The sequence below is a fragment of the Diprion similis genome, chromosome 9 (genome assembly GCF_021155765.1).
Source record: "Diprion similis isolate iyDipSimi1 chromosome 9, iyDipSimi1.1, whole genome shotgun sequence".
NCBI classification, from domain to species: Eukaryota; Metazoa; Arthropoda; class Insecta; order Hymenoptera; family Diprionidae; genus Diprion; species Diprion similis.
Window position 1 is genome coordinate 5,200,863 of NC_060113.1, and position 25,777 is coordinate 5,226,639.

General features: G+C 33.8%; 1 protein-coding gene across 2 annotated transcripts in view; it reads right to left on the reverse strand.

Moving 5' to 3' along the window:
• The window catches only part of LOC124410301 (basigin), a 41,658-nt gene extending 16,880 nt beyond the window's left edge, over nucleotides 1–24,778 (reverse strand). The window contains exons 1-2 of one of the 2 annotated variants that reach the window (XM_046888559.1): nucleotides 24,321–24,778; nucleotides 11,541–11,807 (exon numbers count right to left, since the gene is read on the reverse strand). In XM_046888559.1, the coding sequence (XP_046744515.1) occupies nucleotides 11,541–11,807; nucleotides 24,321–24,399 (346 nt within the window). In that variant the 5' untranslated portion in view covers nucleotides 24,400–24,778. The remainder of the gene's footprint in view (nucleotides 1–11,540; nucleotides 11,808–24,320) is intronic. The other variant, XM_046888560.1, reaches the window with a different exon arrangement.
• Nucleotides 24,779–25,777: the final 999 nt, after the last annotated feature.

A 25,777-nucleotide genomic window follows, 5' to 3' on the forward strand; every position in this document is an offset into this window, starting at 1 on the left:
GTTAATTGTGAAAACGTTATGAATTCCGGTAGAAATTTCATCGAAATAATATTTCTCAAATCAATTCCAATGTAATGATTATTTATATTGAAATGGACAAATTTTATGACATTTCAATTAATTCTCAAAGTTTCGAAATTCAATTGCCTTGTCAATGTGCGATGAGAGAAGAAATTTCTTTTCACTTTGAAACGTCTAGAGGTCGTAGATTCGCAACCAACAATGCGTGCAAAGATTGGAATAACGGGGGCTATTCTAATCGTTGTTGTATAAATTTGAACCCAGTTATGGGGTTAGTTGAAGATTAATCGTGCCGTGAAATTTCAAAGCAACACTAACGAGATGAATTCGGCGAATAATACAAAGGCAGGCGAGAGAACTACAAGCAACACAGAGGCTGCGTGGATTAATTAATTCTTAACAAAGTTTCGTGATTCCAAGCTAATTTCAAACCTGAAGAAAACTAAATTAGAGGTATTGTATTGGTGCAATGTGCCTACAATATATACATACATTTTCAGTCAGTCTGGAGTAAAAAAATTAAGGATTTTTATTTAAAGAAAAAAAAATTATTCGATTCACAATGAAGCAGAATTATATTTTTTGCAGCTGTAAAATAATTTGCAAAATATTTATCAGTGATGAATTTCATAGCTGCATGATAAATTCATAAAAATGAATGAATGAAAATAGTGAAATTATGTAAAATGTTAAAGAAGGTAAAATGTTGTCGAGAAAAAAGAAAAAAAAAAAATCTTCATCCTGTAACTTTTCAATAGTTTTGATGGAGTTGATACAAGAGTTTCCAAAATATAAGCATGTATGTATGTATGTTTCGGCAAGTTTTCAAAAAATTAGAGATCAACGTCTTATACTGTATTCTACATGATTTATCTACTGAATTTCAGAAATTAACTCAAGTTGCGAAATAACAATTTTTTCATAAAAATTCATCGACTCAGGTTTGCAGTTGATATAAAATTTTTTCCAAATCCCTGACTTTACCAGATTTCACAGATTCGAAAGTAAAATTTTTCGAGACATCATTTGTGTCTATAAAATTGAAACGGTTAACATAACATGATGAAAAAAAAAAAAAAAAAAAAAAAAAAAAATCAATTAATCCATCTTTTACAAATAGTTAAAAAAATATTTTGGTATATAATTTCAAAATCATTGTATACCCATCTTTTTCATAACCAAAATTGTTCATTTAATTTCTGTACACATATATTCCAAAAAAAACTGTAAAAAATTTCAAGTTTCTTCAATTTTTCAATAAATTTCAATAAATCAAGACACAAATCAACAATATTTCTTATTTAAATATTCCTGACTTATCGAATTTTCAGTTAATTTACAAATCGTCAAGCCTATAAATTTCCGTCACGTGAACCACCGATTTCACGAACTTCAATCAATGACGTTGAAAATTAGCCAGTCAAGTTAGGCGCGTCGGATTTTGATTGGATAATTTCGGGTCTGATTAGAAATCGCATCCACGCGTCTGTCTGCCTTGCGAGGCTCAGCTTCTACGCCTGGTCGAATTAACCATCGGCTTTGAAGGTCCTCGCGTTATACACGCCCAGACGAGCGCTGCTCGTCTCGACTATCCACAATGTCTGTATGCGTCAATATCCAGGCCGCCTGACGTCAATCGAGCTCGCATCTCACGTCAGCGGCCATGGACTTAATTTATAGGTGAGCTAGGAGAGGACGCGACGGACCTTCGACGTTTTATGGGGGTTGAAAATGCCAAGTTGAAAAGTTCGGGAGCGCCAAAATTCTGTTTTTTTTTTTTTTTTTTTTTTGTTTTTTTCTTGAATTTGCAAAAACATCTGTAATTACATTGAAATTAATTAATAATTACAACAGAATATTGTAATCATAATCGAAATAATTATTAAATACAAAAGAAAATTTTAATTATACTGAATATAATTAATTTGTAATTACTTTGTAATCAATAATTGTTTTCAGTATAATTATAATTTTCTTTCGTAATTATTTATCATTTTTGGAATAATTGCAAACTCTTTTCTATGTAATTATAGTCATTGAAAATGAATACCGTCGCAGGTTGGAGGCAGTAAAAAATAATTCGGAATAATACGGCGATTTCGTAACTTTTTGAATTCTGAAAAATTGTCTGTTTCGAGAGAATTCATTCGATTTAGAAAAAAAAAAAAAATCTAAAAACGTTTAATTCTTGTCTGGTATATGTATATATAATATGGAGAAAAAGGTTTCGATTTGCAGAAAGGTAGAAGGAAGAATCGAGCTGCCCGCAAGATCGTTTTGGCAACAGGGGGGGGGGGGGGGGGGGGGGGCTAGAAGACAGCCTTCGGGTATTTCTGCACGTTAAACAATATGGCCGACGATACCGCGGCTGTGACAGAGACTAGAATAGCTTCCGCGAACCCGTCGTGTAGTTGAGAGAACTGGTGAATAAGAAAGAGAGAGAGAGAGAGAGAGAGCGATAGTCTCGTGAGGCGTTGTCGACAATGAAATTCCGTCGAGATCGCGAGCGAAAATCTATACCAGACACGGCACTGATCCCAAAAAACGGAAGCCTGAAGCTCCAAAATTTGAATCGATATGAAAACTTAATTTTTATGTTCGTTTCGTGGGTACACGGTTACAAAAAAAAATTGTTCCAGCAAGTCCAGTAAAATTTTTGGATTGATTAAACCATTTTTTTTTTTTTTTCAATGTATTACTAATTGTAAGTGAAAAAGAAAGTACAAAGTACAAATTAAATGTTGATATATGAGAATTTAAATGTTAAAATTACAATAATTTGTCTAATATTAACTAACGAAAATGTTAGTTAAATGTTTTCACTATACGAAATTTAGTTAAAAATTTTTTTACTGTACGAAAATTTTCAGGGTCAAAAGGAGCTCGCGAATTTGTGAAAATTAATGGTAAAAAAAAAAGACGGAAATTTTCGTTTTTCTACCTAAATACCGAATGAAAATTAACGTCGAGCAGCATTTTTTTTTTTTTTTTTTTTTTTTTTTACGCACAATTTTTAGTTTTACAACTTTAACGAGAATTTTTTTTTTTTCAAAATTCTTCACCGTTACCGATATAATCGGTAAAAGTGGAAAATTTCCGTCGTTTTTCATTAATTTCTACAATTTCCGGGCTATTTTTGATCCCGAAAATTAACGCATCGTATTCTAGGATATAAAACGAAGACGAAAATGAAATTTGAACAATATCATTTCCGTATTAGTAAAGCTCAACTTGAATTTTCGAATGATAGCCGAAGTCTGAAAACGATTTGTATATATTTAAAAAATAAAAATGACCTTTTCGACACAATTCCTTGAGTTTTTTTCCGATAGACGAAATTCCCTGACTATATTATACTCCCGGTTTTCCTGCTAATTGTCCGTATATATATAAGACGCTGGTATTCTTACGCTAAATCAAGAAAGCCCGCGAGGCGATGGCCGCATGGCTAATTTTATCCGTCGTTGTCGATTAACCCGCGAAACTTGTAAATATTTGCGACTTCGCCATGCAGCGTTTCAGCTTCCGCCTGAGCCGAAAAAGCTGAAACCCAATTTTGTATACTTTGTCTGATGGTCGATAAAAAACAAACCTCTTTTAGTCAAATGCGTTATTTGACCAACGGAACTGATTTTCTTTAACTACGTAAAAAGAGAGAAATAATAATAATAATAACAATAACAACCAATTTAGTCAGGCCAGTAAAACTTCAATTCATCCGATCAATTTAATTCTCTGCCTATTGTTGTAATAATTGGATATACTTATATATATATATTTTTTCCACGGTGTCCAGTTATTTGTGAAAACGTAATTCCCTGGGAATTCCAGATTTTCTAATTAAGAATCATTATTTATCGAGTTTGTTCTCATGCAGACAATAAATGAGAAATACAATAGTCATACGATCAAGAATATTTTATGTTTGACTAGAGCAAAACTCGTTGTGTGGCGAATTTGTAAGAATTCGCTAGGACGTAGAATTTTCAAAAAGTCAGGGCTTGGTTCGTGACCATTGCATGAAAGTTGAAAGGAAAAATTTTTTTCCCTCACAAAGTGGTTAAAATTTTATGAACCTAGAATGAAAATTATTATATTCCAGATACGACATGAAATTCTCTGAAATATTCAATTTTTTTTCTTTTCCAGGGAATATAAAATTTCCTGAGAATTCCATAATTTCCATGAATACTGGACACCCTGTTTACTTATCAACCCCTTTTAAAGACGAATTATTTCACGGAAAGAGAGAGAAGAAAAAAAAAAAAAAAAAAAAAAGAAACCAAACACATATTTTAACTCTCAATTAACGATGCGTGATTAATATGAAAAAGAAAAATCATGAAAGGGTAAAAGTTTTGCAATTTAAACTTCTTCCTTGTATACTCGTTTGTTTTTGTATTTTGCGTATAAAATTCAGATTAAACATTGACCCAGAGTTTAATTTGTTTTTTTTTTTCAATTTATACCAATTATTTATGTAAATTATACGCAACAAAACCTCCAACAGCGGTTAGAGTTACAAATTTCAAGGTATAAAAACAATTGTTCATACAACACAAGGTGGTCACAAATATTTTCGATAAAAATTCCGTGAAATTTTCACATTTTCCAAAACTTAAAATCCAGTTTTCCCACAAATTTTCCCAGTTCTAGTAAGTTACTAAAATCTGAATCGTTCGGCTTCAAATTCAATTGAAGAATTGAAGAAAAATATTTACGTTGTTAAAAAAAAGTCAGTTTAAGCCAATTTGCTTTCACGTCGAGAAAAAGAAAGTTTATTACCTCAAAAAATCATTTCTAATTCCCACGACAGGTAACAGATATTTTTAGCTTTTTCCATCAACAAATTGAAAATCCCCTGGATTGTTCAAGGTGATAAAAAAAATATTCTGTAAAATATGGATCTTCTAATATTAATATTAAGAGGTGCCTGTTAGCGATTTTCCATTTCCCGTTCAAGTCAAGATTTTTTTCATTTCCACTGTGAAATAATGGTTAAAAATTGAAAAAAGTAAAAAAATTTCTCAAAGTTCACGTAATCTTCTTTACTGAAACATCAAAGTTTTACCCGAAATTTCCGATTACTTGAAAAAAAGAAATGACTTTTAAACGTGAACTGTTGTACAAAATTAATATTTTCATCAACTTTTGAACCAGTAATTTTACGAAAAAATCGCAAGAGACCTTTTTTGTAGATCGTTCGATTTCCCACAAAAATCTGTATTGCTCTTTACGATAAGACAATCCGTTGTTGAGTAAAAAAATTCCGAAAAAAAATCCTCTTGTTATTCAATCGAGAAATAGAAAATTGCAAATAGGAATCTCTTAATATTAATATTGAGAGGTCAAACCTTTACAGAATTTTTTTTTTTTTTTTTTTTTTATCATCTTGAACGATATATTCACGGTGACTAAAGCAAAACAAAAAATATTCATTTTTGTTTGCCCACCCTAACATATATATACAAATATATATGTAAGTATAATATATTTAAAGTGTGTATGTAATATATGTAAAATATGAATAATATATATATATGTATAAAACTAGCTAAAGCTCGCAATTTTATCCCCGTGGCTCAGACTACTTATATACATATGTGTATATATATATATATAGGTATACTCTTTCCGGTATAGAGAGATCTTTAAATCCCTTACTTTAGATTTTGTTTAATATTCCCGTCACGCCTTATTTTATCCGAGATTTTTCCCCACGTAGGCGGTAAAAATAACCGCGATGCCTGCTGTATCCTTATATAGGTATAGTTATAGTTAATATGAAATATCATTTTTTTTTTTTTATAAATTTTAAATACCAATAAACAATGTGTACTATTTATTTTTGTTAATTTCTATTGTCAATCCTCCTGAATAAAAAAAAAAAAGGGTTTTTTCTTACAGCGTATTTTTGACGCTGCTATAGACGTATAATTAATTCCTTCAAGATACACAATTTCATCGTAATTAAGAAAAAGATCGTATAACGTATTATAATTTATCATTAGCCTTGGACAAAAGTCGGACAAAATTTATCAGGAAGTAGGCGAAGCATATCCGGTGGCAAAATCCGGAGTATATAGGTTACGCGAGGAATAAAAGGGAGGAATGGAAGGTGGAAGGTGAGGGTGAGGAGAAAGAGAAAGAAAAAAAGGAAGAGAAAGAGAAAGAGCGAAAAGGGAATCCCTCATAAATCTCGCTAATCCGCACATTTTCGAATAAAATATCGCTCCGGCTCTTCCAGTTGAAGTCTCACTGCCTCTCTTTCTCTCTCTTTTCCCGCAGGATATGGATACGTATGCAGGATACGACTACCCAAAAATCCGAAGAATATTCGCCATTCGACTTGCGCCTCGTGCAAAAAATCCGAAGACGTCATTACGGCGTGAAAATAGCGAAAAAAAAACGACCCCCATGGCGAGCTCGTTTGCAAATTATTTCCGAAAAAGTTAAGGAGGTGTAACAGGATTTGCAGAAGGAAGAAATCTATTATCTGTCTAAATTCGTTCCGTTTATTTGAATCTTTTAATTAAAAATTTTTCTGCTTTAATGAATCGCAAATGAATTCGGTTTAATCTGACCAAGTTATTACTATGAAACCGTTCTCGTTCCTTTTTTTTTTTTTTTTTTTTTATCTATTCTTCTAACATCGCAAAACATTTTGTTTATAACCGGAGCTTAAAATGAGCGGATAAAAACCCTGGATTTTTCGAAGCTCAACGATCATTTCGAATGAAAATCTTTCAATTGAACAGTCATCGGCCAATGACTCGCCAATAATTTATACTTCACACGGTTAGTTTGACGTCAGACTTTGTCTATGGACATTGACTTTTCACTCCGATTGAGTCACGGGACTTCGTCATTCCTTAGCATTCGACGCCCCCGCATGTGATATATACATACAATATACATATATATATACCTATGTATATATAAGTACGTTGTTCGATGCTTCAGAACATTTTTTCTGTTCTATTCATTAAACCATAATCATTTCGTCTGGTGGCAAGAAATTTTCGTCATAATACCTAAATCATTTCGTCGAGGTGAAATATATAATAAAACGCGTGTCGAGCAGAGATAAATAAAAAAATAATTAAGTCATTCTGTTACTTATCTTTAATTGCACAAAAATGTGTGTTTTTTTTTGTTTTTTTTTCTCTCTAAATCGTTCAAAATTACCGCGCGCAATTTGGTCTTGTAGGGAGTGGAAATTTTTTTTTCTGTAAAAAAAATTGTCAACGTGTCTCAGGACTAGAGAAACGGTTTAGAAAAAAAAAAAAAAAAAAAATCATTCTCTCGTATAACCGAAGATTATGTATAAGTATTGAAGATAAATGAAGAAGAAGAAAAAAAAAAAACGTCCGTCCACTCTCCAAATCTTGGGTGAAAAATGTTTCATTTTGAAAAGTTTTATTATTGCAAATCGATTTAGGCTTTTTTTCATATGGGTGTTCAAAAAAAAAAAATACATACATATATGTATGTATATATAAGGATAATTAAAAAATGATTGAAAAAGATAGAAAATTTTTTCGAGGCTTGTACCAAGAGACAGGAAAAACCTTTGACGAAATACGGTCATGTGTGTACGTACATACGTATTACGTCAAGTCTGTATACACTTCTAGCGATATCTCTAAGAGAATTTCCATTATTCCGTCGACCCAGTTATGAGATAACACGAGCATCGTTCAGAGGTACAAAATCTCACGTTACCATGCTGCTGAAACGCCTGCAAGAGAATTATCTACATCCCAACTTTATTCGAACTTTGAGATGCGTTATCTAGAGTATATATATTTATATATATATATATATACATATACACGTAATATTTAATACATGCACAAATTGTTTTCGCTATTTAATAATAACGTTAACGAAATTTCGAGTAAAATTATTATATGTATAAAAATTTATACGTGTAGCTGTGCAATACTATAAGCTACTCGCTTATAATATTCGTAGGTTCGTGGAAATGAAGAGATTTGAACAAGAGGGTGTTTGTAAAAAAAAAAAAAAAAAACCAAAAAAAAAAAAAAACAACGTAATAGTAATTGATTACAAACAAAAAACAATGATATAAGAATTAGAATCGATGTTTGTACGTAAAAACCTTCTTGTTTTGTTATAAAGATAAAACAAAAAAGAAAAAAAGAAAAATAATGAAAGAAAAAACGAACAAACGAGGAAACGTAAAAGATACGCGCATCGTTGAAATAATATTATATTTAAGAGTGTACAAAAAAAATATGATGCGTTATAAACTTCGGTTATAAAGTAAATTCACACATACATTTTACAACAGGCAAATTAATTACACTCATCATCACCTTAAACGATATAATAAATTAGAAACCTACTTGTATATCGCATTCCATGCAAACTTTGATGTCGATCACTATCAACACTGGTCATCATTTATTGGATCGTTTTTTTTTCACAACTATCTAAAACTGGTTTGTAAACTTTTTTTTTTCTTCCGTCGACGCTTGCAATAATTTTCCATAAAAAAATCAATGAGCTTTTTTTTTTTATTAAAAAGAAATGACAAAGAAACGAAAGTTTCTAGATCACACTTCAAATGAAAGTGATTTAAATTCGAGTGAATTTCAGATTGGAGCAATGATGCTAATATCGTGGATAGATGAAAATCTGAGATGGTCAGTGTTGGACGTGAATCGATCGAGCTGAGGACACGGAAACATCCACGGAATGCTCCACACGTCATGTTAATCACAATATGTAGTTACAGAAAACGTTGTATTAAAAAATCTAAAACCAGCATGCCACGTAAGGCGAGATAGAAAAGTCATCTTCGTTTATCGTCTACGTATACATAAATAGAATACATTACACAGTAACTCTAAAAAAGTTTCGCACCAATAACTTAACTTGGTCTAGGAAACGTGCGAAAAAACTGCCTGAAGTTTGCATTAAAACAAAAAAGAAAAAAAAAAAAAAGGTGACCAACATCCAATTAGAAAGAATTAAACGTTCGTGTCGAGGTGACAAAATCACGTTAATAACAATGATAAGTATAAAAAAATCTCGACAAATGCTTGGTCCCTGAATAATATTCCAATACATGTATTTAAAAAACCCACAGAAGAGTACGGATGAATAATGTGAAAAAGTTTAAACGACGAGGGGAAAAAATAAATACATTAATAAAATAAAGAAATAAAATAAAAACTGGAAATGATACGAGTATATAGGATGCGTGAAAATGTTTTCTGAATGATGAGAAATTCTAAACAACTGGAAATTATTTATCCTCCATAACGGATTGAAATAAAGTTTCTTTCCCAAACGCGATATAATTTTTTATTAATTATATGTATTATTATAACAGGGCATGTGATCTCAATGAACATAATTATACATATGAAATCCATATACATCAGAGTGGTCCTGAAAAAGGACATTTTTGAATTTCGACTGCCTGCCCCCCTCCCCCAATGGTTCGAAATAATTCAGAAATACTTCCCTTTTGTTTAAAATTTTGATCTCAACTCTAAGATTACAAATCTGGACACGAAATTTCGAAATTCAAAATAGCGGATCCAATATGACAGCACCAAGTAACTTTTGGGATGTTTGTTCACCATACTGGATCCGCCATTTTGAATTTCGAAATTTGGAGTTTAGATTTGTAAGCAGTGACCCAAGAAGCCTCCTATACCAAATTCCATCGAAATTCGTTGGGTAGATTTACTATTCCCTTGGAATAGGGTTGAATGGTGGAAATCAACCCTCTGGCGGTAGGGTTTAGACTTGAGATAAGAATCTGAGAAAATTGAGTAATTATTGTTGAATTGCTTGGAGCCGATTTTGGGAATGAGATGGTAGTAATTGAAAAGTGACCGTTTTAAGAACCACCCTAAAATATAACGTGTAAAGCTCTGAATTTTTTTGATATCTTGCCGTTATTATTTTTCGCTGACGTCAGCTATACATATAGGTGTGAGTAATGAATGTGAAGACAAGGGATAGAGAAAGGGATGACGGTGTTTGCTGTCAAAATAAACAATGCCGAGAACCACCCTCGCGCGTCATGCAGAGGTTGGTGTATGGGTGTGTATAATATAAGGGATGAGTCGTTGAGCGATCGATCTTAATGGCTGTCCAGGGCCGAGAGAAGGAACGGAGGAATTTTTATTCAGGACAAGAAGAGGTCGAAATGATAATAATTGTTATCTACCACGTAGACGATGTTGAAGTTCGCCTTATTTTTTTAGTACGAATTGACCTAAATAAAAAGTCAGAAACATGGGAAAAATACATGCGAAATACTTCAGCAACGTCATTTACGCCAAGGACTTGAAGGACCTTAAAAATTATTAAGCTCTGGTGTTTCTGATCCGATTTTAATGTTCTTGGGTCAAGTTCCTTGACAGTAGATATCTCTAAGGATACCTTGGACATTTTTTTTTCTTTCTAAAAACAGTTATCGCGAAATTGGATACAAACACCGTATCAAGTACCATGATGTGAAATTCCATGATGTTTTTCAGACAGTTGAAAGTTTGGGGCAAAACATTAAAATCAGATAACAAACACTAGACTTTCATCGTATTCATGGTGTCAAGTAAAAAATCTGTCATAAATTCAAAGATATTTTAAGGACGTTTTCAGATTATTCGAGGACGTTAAAGATAGAATGTTTCCAGAGGACAAGAAAAATTCGAGGATAGTTTCCAGGACTTTTGAAGGGTAAGCAAAATTCAAGGGCATATCTGGACCAGGACCACTATAGACACCATCATACTGTTACCTTTTCCAGACCTTATTTGCTGAAGATTTTTACACAGATTTTATACTTTCTTCCCGAGTCTTGATTCAAACAACGAGTCCGTCATCCTTTAACAAGTGAAGGTGATAGTGCGAAAATCAAAACGACGAAAGAAGGAAATAGGATAAAACACGTTTCCGTACACTCCAATGGGTCTCCAGATGAAAGAAAAAATAACGTTGTAGTTGGTAACGTTATCGTGATAATCACGTAAACCGTAATAAATCAAAACTCACTGACGTTTAAAAATGTTAATACCTTCGAATCGATTGTAAAAAATAAGAAGACAGTGATTTTTTCCTTATCGTTCCGTTACGATAACGTAACTTCCTTAAACTTTATAGTAAAAAAAAGATCGGTTCTTCCGATCGAAACACGTAGTTCTGATAACCGAAGAAGACCGAGTTACAGTAGTATAAAGATAAGTACTAAAATTACATGTAACAGGTACATTAAATAAAAATAGAAAAAAAAGAGAAAAAAAAGAAAGAGAAATGCAACAAAGTTCCAAGTCCGTTCAGCACTGTATTACTAGTAGTAGTAGTAGTAGTAGTAGCGGTAATGATAATAGTAATGGTAGTACAAGTGGTAACATAGGTATGACGAGTGTTTCTAAACTGCATAATAAATAATTTTTCTTGTCAATTCAATGTGTATGTATTTATGCTGAGGATAATGGAGAATAGTTGAAGTATTGTAGTATGTAATTACGAACCACTGTGCACCTTGAGGTCCTGCGAGTATTTTGAGTTCTTGATACACCTGTATTCTCCCTGGTGTTTAAGTTGGGTCGAAGTCGCATTGATCATTGACTCGGCGTCTACATCATATTGCATTATCTCGCCAGCAGCGATTTCCTGACTTATCGACTCTCCGTTTCGCGTCCATTCCACCTTGTCTGACGGCTTCAAACCCCGGCACCGGATTTCCCACGACGTGACACCGAGAAGGGCGTTTGAGGAACCAACGTAGTCGATACTGTCTTTGTTTCCAGACCACGTTATTAAACCAGTTGATAGAGAAGTAGGGAGAGAGAGAGAGAGAGAGAAATTGTGGGTGGGAGAGAATTTTACTACGGCATGACAAGCCTTTGGCAAAACGTAAATGTATTTAAAAAAAAAAAAAAAAAAATAATAATAAATAACGTAAAATAAGTAACAGATCGATAAAACGTTGCTGAAAATTGCAAGAAATAATAAGAAAAATAAAACAATACAGATACATAACTAACAAGATTTAACAGAACTATAATCGCATGCGCCGTAAACCGAGATTAGAATGTAAAAAATATTATCCTAGCGGGCGTAATTAACATTAGATAATTACAAAAATTATTTTATAGAAAAAAACGTATGTAAAGTAAGTTATCAAGTATCGATCTCGGAGATTAACTGGATTACAACAGCTCGATCGCGTATCCTACATGATTAAACAAATGAGCTTAGAGACGGGTGTTAGAAATTTTCTAAACTTTGAGAAGAAGAAGAAGAAGAAGAAGAAGAAGAAGTACTTAACTTGCAGCGGCAAGGTGTGCCAAAAATAAATTCCGGACAGAGATAAGTTGGGCGATGGTTTGGTATTGCAAACACGGATTGCCGTCTCGTGAAGGTCGAGAATGTAAGCCGGTGTTCTGTGATCTATAATATTGAATATCAAAACTTCCAGACAATGGAGACGCCTAGATTTGACAGTAAGCCAGTCAAAGTTGTCGCCTGAATGGTGTGACATTGGAATCACGTGGAAAATGAAAAGTGAAATACCAGAAGCGTAAAAATCAGAGATCATTTTAATCGACACAAGGCAAACTTGTGGATCACTTGTGTCGAATGCTTTTCTAAAGTCAAACAAAGTGTCCAATATTGCAAAGTGCCTGTCATCAATATTGAGTACAGCGTGACCTCTTCGGGTACGCTGATTGGCAAGAGTTGAAAATATTGTTATTATCAATCCATTTGATGATTTGTTTATGCAAAAGCCTCTCGAGTACTTTATACTTTTGCAAAAAGGTGTTTTAATTTTCGAGTGTGAGCGAAGAAGATAAGCCATTTTCCAACATTGCGGAAACTATCATGACTGCAGAGAAAGGTTGAAAAAATTTTTTCCCAGCAACAGGCGAAAAAGTTGGAGAGGGATTTGCTCACCGAAAAAAGTTAAACACCCATCAAAATCCGGCCGTCGAAAAAGCAGAGCCGGGGTTAAAAGCAACCGTGATTTCATCGAAACGGAATTTGCGCCTATTTGACTGAATAACTGAGCTCTAGAGATAAGCAAAAACGACAACAATTGACTGGATACTGCCGAATAAGAGGCGTTAAGCTAATCAGGACCAAAGAAGTGAAGTGAAGTGAAATGAATATGAAAAAAATAGGAGGGAGAGAGAGAGAGAGAGAGAAAGGGTTAAAAATTACGGCACAGCGACTAATTTCTTTGCTGATATTTTAAACGACAAACAAAAAAAAAAAAAAAAAAAAATCTTCAGGTCATAGTCTGAGGACTATGACTAGACTAAATGTATAATAATAACTACATTTTTATCATCATGATCATCATCTAATTTGACGTAAAATCAATTACATACTACACGCACACGTACACGTTGCCAGTTTGTTTCTTGTTGAATTTGTTCTGCAGGAATAATCAATAAACAAGATACACAAGGTTGATTAATCACTAATTATATTCTAACTGCCACAAATTTCTCTCTTTCTAGGTTCTTTCACTTATAACCCGTTTTATACAGCTGATGTTAAGGTGCTTATAAAGAAGCGTTGTACACCTCGAAAACGCGGGGAAGCAAAACTCCTATACCGCTTAAGCGATCAGAGTGAAACTTAGGCGATTAATACCTTATTTTGGCAAAAAGTGGAGCGTCTTTTTACTTTCTCAAAATTTTGAAAAAAATTTTACAGATTGGTTACCACCCACAGAAATTGGCCAAATTTTCACAGTTGCACTGAATGGATCGAACTATCCGGTATGATGCCTCTCGGCGGTGATGAAACACACATTTTGAGCCCAGTCCCATGAGATTTGATGGTGAAATGACGAAATGGCAGCTGATCTGGTTTTCGATTACGAAGTACACCAACATCTCATTTTGGCGACATTTGTTACCGACCTTTCATGCCTGCCGGTAATTTTTTACCGACATTACACGCATACATTACCGGCATGCGTGTAATGTCGGTAAAAAATGTCGCCAAAATGAGATTTCGGTGTACTTCGTAATCGAAAACCAGATCAGCTGCCATTTCGTCATTTCACCATCAAATCTCATGGGACTGGGCTCAAAATGTGTGTTTCATCACCGCCAAGTGGCATCATACCGGATAGTTCGATCCATTCAGTGCAACTGTGAAAATTTGGCCAATTTCTGTGAGTGATAACCAATCTGTAAAATTTTTTTCAAAATTTTGTAAAAGTAAAAAGACACTCGACTTTTTGCCAAAATAAGGCATTAACTGCGCAAGTTTCACTCTGATCGCTCACGCCGTATAGGAGTTTTGCATCCCCGCGTTTTCGAGGTGTACACCGGGTCTTTATATGCACCTTAAGAATCAATAACAATGTAGATACGTATAGTAGGTGAATCGCGTGTCCTATATATAACCACACCATGCTTGTAGACCCGTAGACAACAGTGAAAATCGTTGTTGCACGTCATTATGTATAATAATATATATCAAATCACCACGACTCGCTGAGGTATAAGTAGTGGTTTAACTTCGAACGCATTATACCGCACGGCTATATTCAACCAGCTTATATATATACCGCGTCCATGATGAACGTGAGCAAACAACCGTAGTGATCATCCTCCGGTGACCCGGTGACCACATTCACCATCCCGCTAAAAGCTCACCCAGAGTGACCCTTGACCAGCCACCAGTCCCTTCTATTTCCCCATTCAAACCACCATTGTCAAACTACTCTGACCCTCGAAAGCCAGATCTAAGAGCAGCACCATCACCATAATTACCATACCAGCCCGCCTCTATGAGACATTCCTTACAACTATAGATATCAGGGACTAGTCTAAAGTGTAACGTAGAGTGATTCACGTTCACCGATTTTAGGGCCCGGGAATCTGTCACAGGGTGGGCCCAATTTTCCCCCCAAGTCGATTAACCCTTTCAGTCATACATTTTTCCACTCAAAATTTTGGTCGGAATGTTTGTTACTCGAGGGTTTTGCGGGTCACTGATCACGAATCTGAAGTCAGAATTTGATAGTTTCTGAATCCAATATGGCGAATGTAATATCGAATAAAAAATATATATACTAAGTAACGAAAAGATCATTTCAAGTTGTAATAACGCTGAGCATCCCATACTGCGACTGAAAGTGTTGAACCAAATGGATGTTATTTGAGAAAATCTGGCCCAAAAACAAAAGATTTTTTTTATTGAGTACTGAGAAAACTTTAAAATGCACGATTGACCTGAAAACAATACCTTACAGTAAGTATATATATATATCTTAAAGTAATAAACACGAGCGTGTGAACTCGTTCGTAGCATGTATATATATTAAATATCATAAACACTTACTAGATGAAAACTGTACTAGCGCACTTTCAGAAACCATAAAAATAAATTGTTTACAGTCTGGTTTAATTTATACACTAGAATACCGATCGATAGTTAATAAAATAACCAAAAATAGCATGTAACAAATGAAACCCGATTTCACCCAAGTCTTACAGGGAAAAATCCCCCAAGAATCGGGTTTTTTGGAAGACCGGGATAAAAAACAAAAAAAAAAAGCCCAGCCTGGAGTCCGACCTTCGCGAAGCGACGAATCAATCGAAGATATTCAAAGTCCGTGTTCCGGACGCGGAAAGTGATTGATACGAAAAGAAAATGGGCTTGTAAAATTTACAAGTCAAACTAACGATTCGGTGATTCATTCTACACTCTTTACCCCGCGTCTCTTGTCCTTGTTTTCGTTCTTTTTTCAAACTGAAACGTTTCTCTCTCGAGTTATTGTTACGTCATATGATTTGACTGAAATTTTTTTTTCTTCTTTTTTTTACAAAAAATAGTTAGACACAGGATAATATATATATTTCAATAGTCCATAAGCAGATAATTTATCGATTCAACGTAAATATATCATACTTTCAATTGAAAAATAATCAAATGTCTGCTATATTATAAGAAATATCGGAATAAATATTCCCTTGCATAAAACAATTTTATTTATTTTTTTTTTTTTTTTTTTTTTTTTTCATTTTTCATTTACGGATACGTTCAAACCTTTCAATTTAGAGTCGTGAGAAGAAATAATTTAATAAAGAAGATAAGAAAAAAAAAAAAAAAAAAAAAAAAAACGTTTCGTTAGCTTGTATAATCAATTCTTTTACTACAATCCGATTCATTGGTAATAAACAAACTATACATCGTGTCAACGAGATATAAACTGCATAATATATTTTTCTTCAAGTATATTATATCACAACGTTGACGTAATATAAGAGAAGAATTAATTTTTGGATAATACGTAATTCCAGGGTTTGAACAGTACAGTAAGCAAAGTTGTACGCGTATATGTGTATGCATATATATATATGCATAATACGAGGGGAAAATTTTTATCTTCTACATATCCTCGTCCGTTTCATTATGCGATTAGTCAGTTAACTATACTGTACACTGTCCTGTAAAGTAAATAAGATAAAGATAACAATAAGTGAAGTTTATACTGTGAGTGGAATTTACTTATATATACATATATATATATATATATATATACATGAGTATAACTAACGCGTCGATCCTCATGCGTCAGCTGAATCCGATTACTCATTGCGCAAACGTTACAAGAAAAAAGAAAAAAATAAGACCATAAAATCAATGATTAAGGTTTGAAAAATACAAAGTATGTGAAAGATAAAAAAAAAAAAAAAAAAAAAAAAAAGAAAGAAAAAAAAACACCTTTCGCTGGGGGTAAAAACGTTGTATACGTAGTCTAATGATGAAGTAGGAAAAGAGAAGAACGGAAATGAATTTCGCGTCGAAACGTGAGAAGCGTGGAAACGAGACCTCCAAAATATCATATTAAACAGAACGTGACGCGCGTTGCATAAGCGAATCGTTGGACTAGGTATACATAAAAACGCGTTAGGTGGTAGTAGAAAAAGCCGGGAAATTTGAAGGGGATTCGATCCGCATCAACCCTCGTCAAAATCCTCGAATCAATTAGAAGGGAAATACCGTATGAGAAAGCATTAAGGTGCATAAAGTGTGAAACGCAAAGGCGTGTGTGAAAAACGGAGTGTAAATTCTCAGCGCAAGAGAACGTCGGACTCCGCAGATCATGCTTCAGACCGCAGATGATTAACGAGCAAATAGACGCGGAAGAGCCGCAACTCGACTCGACGTCAAAGTCCGAAATTCCATTCCATTCCATTTCATTAACGTCCAGGTAGAATGTTCTAATTTGTGTAATTTGTGTACATCATATATACATATATACGTATGTATTTAATACACTCGTAAATAGGCTTTGCAAAATGAGTAATGATCAATGGAAAATGAATAATGATGAATCTGCCATATATATAGATATATATATATATATATATATATATGTTACTGCATGTGACGTCATCACGCCTGTATACCTATATTATACATATAATGTTCCGTGGTAGGAATAGAATGAAACCAAATTGAATCTAATTGAATTGAATTAAATTGAATTGAATTGAGTTGCGAGGATAATCGTCGAGAGGAACAATAAAACAAGACACACTTTATTACAGGACGAGAATCAAGGATAATCCGTGGAAAAGCCTGTTGCACTTAAAGAACGAAAATGTATAATCAATATTTATCGCTATAATATCTAAATTGGAGAAACGATTTTTATTGGATGTAAATTTGCGGAGGGATGAATTTTTTGACGAGAAACTTATTTTCAAATATTAATGATAGAAGAAGATGGAGTGAATTAACAATGAAACGAGTGTAATTGTGTCAGAGAAAAAGGGAACCGAAAAAAAAAAAAAAAAAAAAAAAAAAGAAACGATATGACCAAAATTCAAAAATTACGAAACAAAGAATAATAAATGTAAGAAATTTAATTTTCATTTTTCACTATCCCCATTTATATCCGCTTTTATAAACATATCAACGATATCGCAAAGCATCTACCATAGCTCTTAATGAATTTTCAAATTTCTACATGTAATAAATACATTTATTATTTATTATGTATTATTATATTATATTCAGCATGATGTGAAAATTTGAGATGAATAGAAAAAGTAAGTGAAACAAAAAAAAAAATCATAATCGAAACTGTGTCCTCCTGTTTATTGTTTTAAGATTAAAAAATATACGATTACAGGCCAGATTCTTTCGCTGTGAAAAACTTCCGCATTTCGAAATCATCATAAAGCATATAAAAGTGTTTTGAAACTGAGTCTTCTTCCACATTGGATTACATACCGGAACATTGATTCTGGTAAAAAAGAGTTCCGTGTAATAAAATTGGCTCAACGACGTTATAACCATTGCAGGATTACTGATCAAAAGTGAAAAGAAATTCGAAAAGTATATATATATATATATATATATATAAAAGAAGCTTTCAACTTTTCGTGAGAAACTGTAACGATAAATTTTCAAAACTTTTCAATTCCTTCGTATAGACTTTCGCGGTTCATGTTCTATATACATATATACTTAAATATACTTATCACACTTATATGTATGTATACATATATAGCGATGCAGAAAAATCTATGATCTGTGCAGCAGTAGAGTAGAATTTCGCAACATATACTGAACAAAGTTTAAACTTACTTTGCAGGAAAGTTTATGGGAAGAGGATAAAGAGAGGAAGGCCCCATGGCTTATGCAAAACTAGAATTATTGCAAGGTGATATATAGGTGGCAAAACTGCGTCGGTAATGTAGAATTTCTCTCGGCGATTAAGCGTTACATTAAATGTAAGAAAAAAGAAAAAAGAAAAAAAAAAAAAAAAGAAATTGACTTTCATTTCAATTCTTGATTTACGAAACAATTAATGAAAATTTTTCCAACACATTCCTCGGCTCGGTTGGTAATCCTTATTAATTCAATACGCGTAACATCGCGTCATGCTTTGCAAAAATCTTATTGCTAATTCGGTGTGCTCGGAGAACGTCATCGACGACTATAACGTCATATTACATATGCAAAGTCAAACGCGTGAGATGTTATGTCGAAAATAAAACCGTAAATGTTTACTCTTCGATCGAAGTAGCTTCCGAGTCAATTTGTATCAATTTTTGTATACTTGGAAAAATTTGAAAACAAATTTCTTTCCGCTTTTTTGTGCAAAGAAAAGGTTTTCGATAATCGATAATAATTGTAGCGATATAATGTGAATTATTGTTGTTAGAAGCAAATTGGTTGGAAAGAAAATAAAAAGATAATAAAAAAAATTTTGAGAATGAAAGGAATAATTCATTATACATATTTTGCATAAATTAAAAGTCTTCGGAATCGCTGATTACGAGTCTGAAATCAGAGTTTGCAAATTCAATAATGCAAATCCAACCAGCAACCCCGAAAACCACTGCACAGAATTAGTTGACGGTATTCGATGAAATTTGAAATTTTCGTCCGCCATATTGAATTTTTTAAATCTGATTTCAGATACGTAATCAGTGCCCTCAAAAGCCATGGAATACTTATCTTGTAATGAAAGTTGACTCAGCACAGTGTACAGTATAGGAAATCGAATAATAAAACCATGAATGAAAATATTTCCTAATTTATAAAAACTTTTATTATCGTTAGAATTTTTGATTTATTTTCCTTCTTTTGTTCCTTAGTCATCATTATCGCTCTCCTACGTCACCAACAAAAGCGACCGACGGACAGGCGATAACGAATTAAAATGAGGAACAAAAAAAAAAAAACATAAAAAAAATCGACTAGGTATTTATAACAGAACAAAAGTGGAGATTTGAAGATGAAAAACAAAGAAAAAATGAAAAAAAGAAAAAGAAAAGGAGTGAAATCGTGGGTAACAATAAAGATTTCGAACAAGGACGACGACGATAACGAGCGTCGTTACTCGTGAAATAATTATTAACGTACTCTGTTGTTGATTGATATTCTATATATTACACCTTAATCTTTTCATCCCTTAGATAATAAATAATATACGACGTGTCAGAAGTGAGACAAAAAACGCGAAAGACTTATAATACGATGATAAGAAGTATATGTATATATTATGGGGCGTTCCACGCCAGATCGGACGGTTTGAAAATTTTTGATTTTTGATTTCTTCAATTGTTTGATATTTTTTGGTATCCCTCAAAATATCATTTGGTATGATTTTTTTCCAAGAAAATCGAAAGATACGCTCACTTTCAAAAACAAGATTCAAAAATTTCAAACTTAAAAATCATTAATCAAAAACACTTCGAATTTTTTTTGTTTCGTATTTTTTTTTTTTTTTTTTTTTTTTGCCGCGAGGACCTTCTAAAAACGAAGAATTTAATTAAAAGAAAAACTCCAATTTGGTCCATTATTAAGAAAGTTACGAAGACGTTTTTTTTTTTTTTTTTTTTTTTTTTAATTGTACAGTTTTCTTTGTAACGAGTAATGAAAAAAAAAAAAAAAAAAATGAAAAAAAAAAGGCAAATTAAAGAAAGGAAAATAATGTAGTAAAAATAAATAACACAATCGCGTTATTCAACGACACAAGATTTTCTCTGTGCTAGTCAGGCGCCGTTTTTCTTTCTTTCGCCATGACGACGATAATAGTTTTTCTCATTGTTCGTCTGTGCTTGGAGTTTCGACGTCTCTCGACGTCAACGAGATACCCAGTAACCAGCGAACGGCACGGCGGCGTGACATGGCGTTTTATTTTCACACGTGTTTACACAAGGTGATCTTCTTTACGATCTCTTCGTTGATACGAGAAAAGAAGAAGGTCGCAAACGTCGTCGTCAACGAGAGACCATGTAGGTACATACATACGTACGTACTTGCGTATATTCCGATTTATCCGTTTCTTTTTTTTTTTTTTTTTTTTCTTTCTTTCTTTCTTTCTTTCTTTCTTTCTTTCTTTCTTTCGTTACTTTTCTTTATACCGAAGAATTCAATTTTTCAATCCCACGTTTAAATTCGAGAAAATTTTCCACGCGTAAGTTGAGAAACGAGAATCTTGATCCGCGATGAATAAACCGTGAAATTTATTCAAACTTTTATTTTTTCTTTGGTCATTCTATTTTCAATTTCTCAACATTGTATGCGCGTATAAGAGGATGAAAAAAAAAAAAATCTTCTCACAGATAAAACATTAATTATATATATAATTAACTTAAAAATAACGTCGATTTACGTATATATATATATATATATATATAAACGCGTTCACAGTTTTCATCGTCGAAGCCTTCAATTGTTACTTGAGTAAATTGTAATTATATCGATTCAAGTGAATTGTGTATAAAATTAACAATATTGTTAAGCTTCGTATAGGTTAAAATTGTTTTTTGTCGTTGATGTTGATGTTTTTTTTCATTTATATTTATCCTTCTTCTATTTTAACCAATCACGCATTATATGTAGGTACACACCTGATAATTGATTTATATCAAATTTGTAATATATCATTTTAGAGAAATGCCGAGCATAGCAAAGCAACGAAATCGTGCGCGATAAATTTTCAAACACATCATTGCAATATCACAATGTAGAAAATTATCGCCGTTTCGTATTAGGTATGCAGATAATCTAAATGCCTATTTGCGTAGCTATATATGTATATATCTATTGTACAGTATTAAATTTAATTACAGTATATACATAGTAAGCCTACATGGGTATTATATATATATTATACATATTTTTATACAACCACTACCAAAGAAGCCTAGGCGTCGTTAATATTCAAAGTGAGAGGAAAAGCCGATGGATAAATATATCGAATTATTATTTAATAATAAACAACAATAAAATAATAATTCCCTTTCCTTTCCTTTTTAATATTTACAAACGGTGTAAATTTTAATATATACGTATACAATGACATATCGACGAAACGGTCAATTAAGTGTTAAAAACAAAAAGTACTATAGTAAAGCAAGAGATGGAAAGCATGTTTCTTCATAGATTCGAAAAAGCAAGAAATTGAAAAAATAGAAAAAATCAACTAACCGCGATCTTCCACACAACGAAAGCACTCATTCTTCGACAAAATCTTTCTTTCAACTCAAACAAACTTTTCAATAGGTTCCACGGTGAAAAATCGCAAATTATTTTTCTTCTAAAACACCCTAATGTATGTACATACGTATATATAGTATACATACAAATATACGTATATACTGATTCACAACAGTTTCATCTTTACTTCTCTCTGCATCACAAAACAAAAACTCTTTCGGTATATATAATATATAAATTATAAATTCAATACGTCGCAACGCAGATGTAAAAATCATTCATACGAAGAACGCGTATCATGTATATATATATATATGTACCAACAACATGTGCTCATATGCACTATAATTTCTCTAAACGTATGCATATATATATACGTTTGTGTATATATATATATATATATATATATATATATATATATATATATATATATGTATATAGATATATAATATTATGTTCCAAGTATGCGTACGAAGTTACTGCAGTGAATTTTACCGTGACAAAGAAGCGAGGTTCAAAGTTTCAATTATACCGGATTATAGTTGTAATCATTCGATATCAACGACGCTACGCTGTCGGTGTGTGCAGCGTGATACGATGATGATCATTCCGTCCGTATTTATACATATTTATATATATGTATATATATATACGTATATTGTTTGTATATATATATATATATATATATATATATATATATGTGTTGTACGTGTGAAATGAGGTTCATTTTCACATTTTCTCTTACGTATGATACATACATACATACATACAATCGATACACTGTGTACATACATACATACATAAAAATAACAAGAAACGTATGATAGGTATGTCGACACACGACAAGCAATCGATATGCTGCACACACGATAGCGAGGTATCGTCGAGCGAAAGAGAGACAAATAAATCATGCGTGTGTGTATATGTATATATATATATATATATATATATATATACACACACACACACACACACACACAATATATTATATACGTGTGTGTATGCATGAGTGCGTAGAATACGGTACAAATTGTTGAAAGAGAAAGAGGGGGATAGAGAAGAGATGATGATAAAATGGAATGAAATTAAACTTAACAACAGCGCAAGCGTTCACAGCGGGTTAGCGAAATAAATGCGAGTGTGAAAATGGTGTGTGCACAAAAGAGTTTATAATAAGTAGAAAATGTAACGGAAGAATAAATAAAACATATGTGTATATATATATATATATATATATATATATATACACGTTATACTGATAGCCATTATTATACGTGTAAATCATACAAAAAAAAAAAAAAAAACAATGAATGTGAATGTAGCAAGTAATCTGTCTTGAATATTTTCGGTGAGACTGTTTTCTCATATCTTTCTTTACCGAGAAAAAGAAGAACTTATACTCGACACGTTAGTGCAGACAGATAATCGATAAAAAACGAGATTGAAGTTAGTAACGTTACTGCAGCAACGATGCATTATATACAGTTTTCAAGGAAAATCGTTACTTCGAAACGTTAGGATTGTCCGTGATTGAATAAATAATAAAATAAAAAAAAAAAAAAAAAAAAAAAAAAAAAAAAAAGACACCATAACGTTTTTTTAAAAAGAAAAATCATTGAAACTCGTCCTAAAATACCACGCTATATAACGCATTTTTTTCCACATATTTCGTTAAAAACGCTAACGTTACTAACGTCATCGGTTCGTTTTGATAATTGATAACAATCGGTGCGATTAAAGGACATAGATTTACACGTATATATATATATATATATATATATATATATATATATATATATATATATATAGCGATAGAGAATGAATATGTACTCAGAACGTATGATACGATTGCTTGGATGCGTATGCGCAGAGAGACATGTGTATGCGTAAGTATTATTCATATACATACGTGTACGTACGTACATGTGAAAAACTCTTTTTACCATACCTATCGGTTAACCTAAAATAAAAGCTCTCAAAAAATGATTCAAACCTGGTTGAATTAGCGGTGTAAAATAATATATATACATATATGTCATGTATTAAACTATATACTCGCGAAATATGTTACATATCGATTCTGTAATAAGAAAAATAAGACAACGGATTGTCGAACGGAGAGGGTATGGTGGGGTGAATAAGATGAATCTCCCCACCCCCCCCCCCCCACCCAAACCCTTAAAAAAAAAAAATCCGTCGATAATAACATCGGCGAAAATTATAAATAAATACCCCCCCCCCCCCCCCCCCCCACACACACCGTACCAGAGAATTTTTTCGAAAGAGGATTTTAAAGCGTTATTGGTTGGTAAACTCACCTGCTTGGATCGTCAGAAAATTGGCTAAAAATAGCAAAGCGAGCAGAAAACCAGCCTGTCTTTTCATCTCGATGTCCATTTCTTCACAACCCTCGACGTCGTCGTCGTAGTCGTAGTAGCAATGAGTTTTTCAGGAGCTGGAAATCCGGGAGGGTCTCGTTTGTGCCTCTCTAGGTATGTCTCTCACCTCCGACGTATAAACTCTCACTACGCTTACTTCTCGAGCTTCTCTTCCCACGGTAGAGATACGCTCGTACCTTATCTATAGCCCGGAGTTTTTGTTATCACACCGCTAGATCACCATCGGTAAACGAAAATGTAATAATACTACTAGTTTGACTAGATTTCAAGCCAACTTCTACGACATACACACGAATCTCTTCGACTTATATTCACTGCTCCCTGGCGGACGACACCGATCAAACCCCTCACAAAATGGCGACCGTCTTCTGCTACGAACGATCGCAGCGCCGTGCTCTCTTAGCCAATCTCCGCAAGGGCGTAGCCATAGGCGTAGCCACCCTTCCGATCGTCACTTTTTCCCTAGATTTGTTAAAACGCTTCGACGCAACCCGCCTCGCTCTAGTCTCTCGCTGCGGAACCTTTTACGAGTTTGCGATCAAATCTACGCGACTGATAGATCAGAGGAATAGTTTATTTTACTCCGCTTACAACTGGTTAAATTTTAATTCTTACGCCCATGAACGCTAGCACCGATGTCACGTGGTTACGTAATCAGACTGACTGACTGACCGCGACGCGCATGCGCAGCTTCGATGCCCCCCCCCCCCCCCTGCGCTGCAAAGATTTCAAACGTCATTCGAGCTCCGCGAAAAGCCTCCGCTTTCAGGTTAATCGCTCCTGGCATTGTAGCTGACTCGAGTATTGACTGGGAGGCGGCGGTCGGCCGGTTGTGGCTATACACTCGCAAGATGGCGCCACTAGCGCCGACCGCCACGCTTTTCGCGGATGAACCCTGAACTCCCCCGACTCCTTCCCTCTCCACTCTCAGGGTCCATGCCCTTGCTCAACCGCCGCCGTTATCCCCGTGGATCGTGGTGTAACGGGGCAGGATCGTCGATGCGGACATCGTGACGCCCGGCGTCGCGTCGCGGCGCGCCGCGGCGCCGCCGACTTGTAGGCATCCAGTCGGGCGCTCTTATCTCTCATATTGATTGGTCCACTCTCAAGAAGGGGATGCTTGTTAGCTTTGTTCCGAAACTGACTGACTGACTGACTGATTGACTGACTGGATGATTTGGACTGCCAGTTTCAACGAGACACTTTCTCCGCTTTCCCTCCCTCGATCTCAGGCTACAGATTTACTCGGGAAATACAATCCCGGACGAATCCCTTGGCCTGCCGCACTTTTCTAGCTCTTCACGTTTTTTTCCGCCTAACCCTCGTTACCGACGGAGGCTTTGGCCAATAGACGAAAGGGCTCGAGGCGAAAGGCT